We start from the raw sequence: 8,628 nt of genomic DNA, 5'->3' as shown, positions 1-8,628 counted from the left end.
TAAGAGCTGAACGGAACGTTAATGGTGAACGGCGAGTTTCACTGACACGTTCCCTCTCGCTGCCGTGACACGCAGCGTGCAGCTGTTGCTGTGAGTTTCTCTGCCACCGCTGTGTGTGTGTGTGTGTGTGTGTGTGTGTGTGTGTGTGTGTGTGTTTGGCTGAAGTTCATTGTTTTCGCTGCAGGGTTTAGGAGGTTCAGGGAGCAGAGCAGCTGTCCTGCACAGTTAACCCCGACGTGTCATCGAGTAACAACGTCTGAAGAATCGGAGTTTTTATCACATATTTAACATAGTTTTAAAACAAATTGTCGTTTGTTTGCACAAAGTTTGTCCTCAGGAAACAGCCCTGCAGCGAAGAGACTTTGACCTGCGTTTGTTCTGCAGGAAATACGATCAATACGATCAATAATGCTGCGACGTTGCTCTTCAGGAACAGGTGACAGGAAGTCAATTTGAACAAGAGCAAAAATGTTCATTTTACTGTCCTGGACTGAGCTTTTTTAGTTTCCCTCTGACCTTTGACCTCTTCTCTGTCACCTTTGTAGAAACTTCCTAAAAACAACGGCAGATTTATTTCCAAACCGTTGGTTTCAGTCTGAGACGTCACTAACAAGTGGAAAAGTTTGATCTCAGAGAAACCTTTGTTTTTTCAAACCTTCACCAAATGAAACTGTCTCCGTGTTTAAATGTTTACTTCAGTTACTGTGTCGTACGTTAAGGAAACAACGTTTATTTTGTTAAACCCGTTGACCCTAGAGGCCAAATCTGTCACTGCAGTTTTGTGGACCGTTGACATGTTTTGGTGTTCAGTAAAGCAGGTTTGACCAAAGGAAGGTGTGAAGACCATAAAAACCCTGCGTCCTTTTTTATCTTTCCCACTTTTTTCCCTGATTTTCCACGGCTGTCCATTTGAACCGTCGACCCTCCGGACACCTGCTGCATCCATCCATCCATCCAGAGCCAGCAGCCAGTGAGAGGTGATCGACTCTGCTCTGGAAAATCGTTTCATTGTTAGCGCGTTAGAAAGAGCCTGTCAACATGTTCCAGCTTCCTGGACGAATCAGAGACGAGTCAGAGACGAGTCAGAGTCAGGACTGCACTCTGGCTCAGGAAGTGTTTTCCTCGGCTTCTCTTGGCCCACTGTGGGAATCGCACAGTGGCCACGTCTGTAGGCCACACTTCCCTCCACCGGCTGAACACAATAAGCTGTGATTTACATCTGTGTTGGTCCAGAGAAGAGCCTGTTGTTTGGAGGAAAACCACCCTTTATACTGACGCTCACAAAGCTAACATTGATCATGAGGCTCAAACGGTGGGGGCGGGGGCATGACACTGGGACACAGGGCAGTTCTGCAGGGGGGTGGGGGGTCTACCACCAAATCACATTTAAAGTTACAATGCAGAGAGTTTAAGGTGAACAGAATAAGACGTGACGCAGCTGCAGTAGAAGAAGAAAAAACGAATCATGATTCAACCTTTTAATAATTGATCGTGTTTTTATGAAGTGATTTTTGATCTTGACTTGATCACATCACAATGATGTCCAACCCTCACATGTGATTTGAATCCGATGTCTCCTCCTGCAGGTGCTTTTCTCCCGCTTTGCCTCCCCTCACGTCAACATCCGACTGGACTGGCGGCCGGTCTCCTCCAGCGTGGCGCTGCTGGACTCCAGCGACTCAGAGGGGGCGCTGCTCATCGCCACGGGAAACAAGGTGAGCACGGAACCACCGAGCGCGATAAACGGGTATGGCTACGACCAAGTCCACTGAACCACCGTCTCTCCTTCAGCTGACTAAGGTTCCTCTGATTGGCCCTGGCTGTGATCAGCTGACCAGCTGCACTTCCTGTCTGCTGTCGTCCAAGGTGACTCAGTGTGGGTGGTGTGACGGACGCTGCACCAGAGCCCACCAGTGTCCGTCCTCCGTGTGGACGCAGCAGTACTGCACTCCAGTCATCACTAAGGTACCGCGTCGCTCCGTGTTTGTCATCGGTTGAATTCATATTTATTTAAGAGAAACATAAAATGATATAAACAAATCGCTCCGTGTTTGTCATCGGTTGAATTTATATTTATTTAAACATAAAATGATATAAACAATATCAGAACAAAGAAAAGGAAAGGGCCATAAATATAAACGACAGACTTTTGTTTTGAAACTCGGCAACTTTTTCACCAAGTGTGCTTTGAATTTTTGTCCATTTTTATTTTTTTTCTCACTCTTCAGTTTTCTCCATCTTCTGGTCCAATCCGAGGCTCGACAGTCGTCACGATCTGTGGTCAAAACTTCGGCTTCGACAAGACGGAGAGTTTCAAGGCTGCGTTGGTGACGGTGGACGTGGCCGGAGCTCCGTGCAAACTGCCCAGACACGACAGTATCAACGGGTACACACACACACACACACCGTTCTCTCTGTGTGTGTGTGTGTGTGTGTGTTGTTTATGTTCAGGACATGATAATGTTCTCAGCAGATTATCGGCCGCAGGACTGAGGTCGGTGTTTACCAGATTAAGGAAGTCTTAATGGGGACATTGTTGGAAGATGAGTTTTAGGAACACCCCCCCCCTCACACACACTCACACACACACACACACACACACTTCTATAATGAAACACAACAATCGACACATGACTTCCTTAACTGAAAGATTGCTGGGAAACGAACGAACGTCCGAGCGTTGATTCAAAAGATGTTTCTGCTGAAAAACAAGAGCGTTGAGAACAACGTCGTGAACCAGTGGCGTCCCACACGGAGCCGCGCTCTTTGGGCGTTCCTGCAGTGTGGAAGTACTGCAGAGTGGATGATGATCATTGAATTAGGACGTCTCTGATTGGCTGTTACTGACCATAACGGCTTCTTTGTCCATTGTCTGTTGGTGGGACTCAGGTGGAGCGAGCTGCAGTGTAACCCGGTGTTCAGTGGGAACTTCACGCCATCAGGTCACACGGTGAAGGTCACCACACTCAACAAGGTGGCCAGGATGGACGGCTTCACTTTTGTGGTAAGAAACGTGGAGCGGGATGACGTGATGTCAGAAAGGCTGAAAAAAAAAAAAAAAAAAACTCCTTCTGTCTGTGATGCAGGAGAAATAAATGTTCAAATTTATTTTTTATTTAGTTCAAAATAATCCATATTTTTATGAAGAAAAACCTCTGAAATATTTCATCTGTCTCTGATGGTCAGAAGGCTGATCATTAGTCCAAATGTTTTTTTTTTGTTTTTTTTTTTTCCTGCAGGAACCTGTGATCCATGAAATCTTCCCAACGTTTGGACCAAAGTCCGGCAACACCATGCTGACCGTCCGAGGAGCGTTCCTCGATACTGGAAACAAACAGGAAGTGACAGTTGGAACGGCGCTCTGTAAAATACAGAGGTAAATAACAAAGTGTTCAGTGTAAAACACTGTCAGCTCAAAGACCTACTCTTTGACTTCAGCTCCATTCTTTTCCCTCGTCCTGTTTCCGGATCTTTCCATTAGGACTCATTCAGGGATTGTCTGTTTTACTAACTCCAGTCAATTGCATAAATTAAGTTTTAGACAAAGTCCACCAGTGTGCAGACTAAGACAACAATGTGTCCCCTGTTTACCCCTCCCCCCTGTGCCCCCCCCGCTGACCTTCACTCTGACCTCACCACCAGCTTGTCCTCCACCATGTTGACCTGTAAGACGCCTCCTCACGCGTTTCCCTCTGAGCAAGTGGTGAAGCTGACGGTGGATTCGGTGGAGGTTCTGGCTCCGAGGCTCTTCACCTACAACCAGGACCCCATCATCAACAGCATCCAGCCCTCGCGCTCCTTCGTCAGGTCAGACGCCTCACTGTCACATGGTTTCCAAATCTTCGTCTTTCAGTGTTGGCCGCGCTCCCCATCAGGGTTCTAAATGTTTCTTCACCTAAAGAAGACCCAACAGCGTCAGGGTTTTGGTTCTGAAACGGTAGATGATGAGAAGAGACAGATTGATGTGTGAGCTGAGCCTCAGGAGAGAACGAGTGGGAGTTTGTTGAAAGGCAGAGCTGCTAATGCTAACAGCAGGTCTGTCCCACTCTGAGGAGAATCTCCTCCAATATGTCGTCACATGACATCAACACAACACAACACACAACAAAAAAAAGTCAAAAAAGTATTAACCAGAATAAAAAGGAGGCTATGACTTAGACAACGTTTAACTTTAGGGTTATAAACATGGCAGAAAAGATACAGTTTAGCTGAAACATGGCAACGACAACAATAACTATTTTACGTTTTCGCACCCCCCCAACCCCCCCGATCAAACCTAGCCTAGCCAGCTAAGCTACGAAAATAGCTTAAATTTAGCCAAAATGATCAAAAACCAGAAGAAGGTTCGACGGAGAGTTTCAGTCGGTAGCTGTAGCTTTAAATGTGAGCGGCCATGAGTAGGAGGTGACAGGAGGCTAACCTGCTAATGCTAACAGCAGGTCTGTCCCAGTGGGAATCTTCTGTGTCTCTGTGTCCGTTGGTGATGCCAACATCTGTTCTCTCTCCACAGTGGAGGCTGCACGGTGTCAGCTCACGGCTTCTTCCTCCAGTCCGGCCTCCAGCCCCAGATGGTCCTCACCACTGGCCAGGACGCCCAAGTCTTCCATGTGGTGCGTACATCAACTACTTATTTTTCCATTACTTGAAAACACACAGATTGTCCAACGTGCAAAACTGAAATTATAAATTGTGCATAAGAGATTAGCGATAACTGTCGGCTGAGAAACAGCAGCGTTAGCTAAAGAAAAGGGTCGACTTAACCAAAATATTAGCTAATGGCTAGTCGAAACTGAAAGCTAATGTATAAATGTAAAATTAGCAAACAAGCTAAAATAGCATACATTTTATAGTAAAATAAAAGAAATAAAAGAAAGTAGCTGGAAAACACTACTGTAATTTAAAAAAAGTTTAGACAAAATACAAAAACATTTTGGCAAAAAATTAACATTAGCTTAGCGTCGTTTTGATTCATAGTCATAGTCATTCATAGCAACACATGATAAGAAGTCGCAGCTAAAATTAGCCACCAGCTGCACCAGCTTCCTGTACCGTGCGAAGCCGCCTGGCGCTGATGTCACTGTGACGTGGAGGGCTGCGTGTCGAGCCTCTGGCTGTTCTTCTTCAGCCTCATGTCAGCGCCTGTTTAAACATCCAACCGACGTCACACTTCAAGTCAACTGCAGCTATTGTTGTGGTTTCAGAGGCGCGGTGAATTTGTCCGCCTAGAAATTGCACAAGGACTAATTTGTTTTATACAAACATCATACACCAACATGGCATCGTCATGATGGAGTTCTACCTTATGTTGCTTATCAATATGATTAATATAATAAACTAATATTTCATGTAGAGTTAGGGGCTGTATACAGTACTCCAAGTCCAGTACTGCAGTACTGGTACTCGTACAGGAACCCTGGTGTCCAGTGTATAAAACAGCGACTTTTATCCCTCTGCTGGTCGGTCGGTCGGTCGTTCGGTCGGTCGGTCGGTCGGTCCCTCCGATGTTTTCATAACGGAGACAGAGAAGTGGGACGTCTGACTGCAGTAATAATATTGACCACAGTAACTGTAGCCGTGGTGTGTGTGTGTGTGTGTGTGTGTGTGTGTGTGTGTCAGCGTGCTGACCCTGTGATCTGCTCTCACTGTGAACCAGGATCACAGCTTCACAGCTTGAATTTCTTCAGTCGCTGAAATGATAAACTACACCACGTCCTTTGAAAAAGGAGACGCGCAGCGACTTTATTTATCCGACAAAGTGCACGAAACTCACCGTGTGAGGAGGTCACATGATCTCCTTAAAACATACAGCGAGATGCCCACAGTCAGGGCTTCCTGCACATCGCAGCAAAAAAACCAAAGGAAAGATCAGTGACAGCTTCAAACTCAGGGCCCGTGGCCCAAATCCAGCCCAGTAAATAATTCTCTGTGGCCCAACAGACCATGACCTGGAGTGGGCTTAGATTCAGTCGGAGTTTGAAGACGGTCGGAGTTTGAAGACGGTCGGAGTTTGAAGACAGTCGGGGTTTGAAGACGGTCTGAGTTTGAAGACAGTCGGAGTTTGAAGACGGTCGCAGCTTTTGTTTATAAACAGACTGTTGACCAGAGGAAAAGTGACCTTTACACGTCAGAGTAAACACCGAGTCAGAGCTAACGCAGCGAGTCAACAAGTCAGTCTTTGTACTGCAGAGTCAGCGTGTGTGTGTGTGTGTGTGTGTGTGTGTGTGTGTGTGTGTGTGTGTGTGTGTGTTTGCCTAAGGAAGGTGGCCTGAGGACAGACTGTGCTTTGTAGTGATGGTGTCTGTCATCCTGAAGCACACGCTGATGCAGTTGCAACCAGGAGATTGTAATACCATCTGCAAACACACACACACACACACTCTCTCTCACACACACACACACACAATGGTTTTTGTCCGTTCTGAGCAGCTCACACTGATCCATTGTTTTCCTCCAACCTGAACCTCAACATCAACAACATCAATGTTGTCCTTCACAGTTTATCAACACGGACCAACCTCCTCTGTCCCCACCTATAATGATATACCAGGAACACACACACACACACACACACACCAGTGTCTCATCTTTCAGTTTCCCCTTTACTGGTCATTGACCTGTGTCAGAGGTCAGAGGTCAACGGCTCTCGGGGGAGCTCAGGCTTCACTGCTCAAATGCAGCGTGACCAGACGCAGCGCCGCAGTTTGAGAAACCCGACGTTTGAACCTGAACCTGCTCTGAGTCCCAGTGTCCAAATATCTGCCCCCGCCCCATCTTTTTCTTTTGTCTTTTCATCTGACGACAGAACAGTTGTTGTTGTTGCTGCCCCTGCAGGTTTCCACCGGTCAGTGCGACTCACTTTTGTTGTTGTTGCTGCCCCTGCAGGTTTTCACCGGTCAGTGCGACTCACTTTAAAGGACTCTGAGTAAACACAGTTACATTGACTACACTTTACTGACAGAACTTTAATTATTATTTTTCCCTCAGCTGTGAACCGTGTCTCAGTCTCTTCTGTTGATTTGAAGTTCTTCATTTGTATAATTGTTTTAAAGAGAAGAAAAGGTCACAGCTAATTTGCATCAAGACTTTCTCTGAACAAAAAAAACAACAGTTCCTGGAAACATGAAACACAGAGTCAGATCAGACGTGCGTCATCTCGTCCTTTGATGTGTTCAAAAAGCTGCAGCTGATCACGAGGTGACACGGTGCAGACCGAGGAAACGAGGAAACGGTCGCAGCGTGCAGCAGTATTTATTATTATTATTATTATTATCATTATTATCATTATTATTATTATTATTATTATCATTATTATCATTATTATTATTATCACTATTATTATTATTGTTGTTATTATTATTATTATTATCATTATTATTATTATCACTATTATTATTATTGTTGTTATTATTATTATTATTATCATTATTATTATTATTATTATTATCATTATTATTATTATCACTATTATTATTATTGTTGTTATTATTATTATTATTATCATTATTATTATTATCACTATTATTATTATTGTTGTTATTATTATTATTATTATCATTATTATCATTATTATTATTATCACTATTATTATTATTGTTGTTATTATTATTATTATTATCATTATTATTATTATCACTATTATTATTATTGTTGTTATTATTATTATTATTATCATTATTATCATTATTATTATTATCACTATTATTATTATTGTTGTTATTATTATTCCAGTGAGAAATGGTTTTAAAAGAACAGAATTATTTCTGAGTTCCTGAGTTTGTGAACATCCTTTCGCGGTCGGACTGGATTTCTTCACATTCAGACTCCTTTACAGTCGGACTCTGTCCTGATTGTTGTTATTATTCCCTCTAAACTGGAATAACCGTTCAGAGAGAGCTGACAGAGGTCGTCTCCGCTCCACCACCGTGTTGTATAAGGCTAATGATTTAGGAGGGGTCGCGGCCCGTAGGCCCAGCTGTCGCCTGGTCAATTCTTTCCAGTAAACGGGGTGAGTTAAGGGACAACATAAGTGTCTTATTGTCTTCACTCGTCCAAACAGAGGCCGAGGTTTGTCACATCCTGGAGCTTCACGCCGCCAGAACGTTTTATTGTGGATAAAGAAGCCTCTGAGCTGCGTCTTTTTTTTTTGTTTTTTTTTGGTGACGTCAGGTTCAATAATGTTCATTTCAGTCGGAAAAACAGTTTCTTTAGTCAAAAAGAATTTTCACATCACGGCGTCCTGGAGAGACGGAGCAGAAACCCTGCAGAAAAGTCAGCAGCCTGAAGTTGAAGGCTCTCAGTTTGAGCCAGACGTGAAAACACACACACACACACAGACACACACACACACACACACACAGACAGACAGATCTCCTCTAAAGCCTGGTCTCAGCCAATCTCAGCTTTCCCACAAACATCAAAGAGGATATTTGTCCTTTTTTTTTTTATGATCAGTTGAACAGTCGCAGATCAAACGTAGGGTGGCGGCACTCATCAGGGGACAGAACCAACAGGAGAGGTCCCTCCACATGTGGACGGGTTCTACAGCAGACAGACACCTGTCGCCTCCCTTCACAGATCAGCCCCCCCCGACCCCCCCCCCTCGCCCCCCCCCCCCCGCCCTCAACCATC

General features: G+C 44.6%; 1 protein-coding gene across 1 annotated transcript in view; it reads left to right on the top strand.

Moving 5' to 3' along the window:
* met (MET proto-oncogene, receptor tyrosine kinase) overlaps positions 1–8,628 on the top strand; it is a 48,630-nt gene that overhangs the window by 22,108 nt on the left and 17,894 nt on the right. Inside the window, exons 4-10 of the mRNA XM_008311183.3 lie at positions 1,587–1,715; positions 1,792–1,965; positions 2,229–2,386; positions 2,890–3,004; positions 3,240–3,376; positions 3,643–3,807; positions 4,511–4,610. Coding sequence (XP_008309405.1) covers positions 1,587–1,715; positions 1,792–1,965; positions 2,229–2,386; positions 2,890–3,004; positions 3,240–3,376; positions 3,643–3,807; positions 4,511–4,610 — 978 coding nt within the window. The remainder of the gene's footprint in view (positions 1–1,586; positions 1,716–1,791; positions 1,966–2,228; positions 2,387–2,889; positions 3,005–3,239; positions 3,377–3,642; positions 3,808–4,510; positions 4,611–8,628) is intronic.

This window comes from Cynoglossus semilaevis, chromosome 6 (genome assembly GCF_000523025.1).
Source record: "Cynoglossus semilaevis isolate Cse_v1.0 chromosome 6, Cse_v1.0, whole genome shotgun sequence".
In the NCBI taxonomy this organism is placed as follows: Eukaryota; Metazoa; Chordata; class Actinopteri; order Pleuronectiformes; family Cynoglossidae; genus Cynoglossus; species Cynoglossus semilaevis.
Note: the sequence above shows the minus strand (reverse complement) of the source record. Positions and strands in the feature narration are given on the sequence as shown.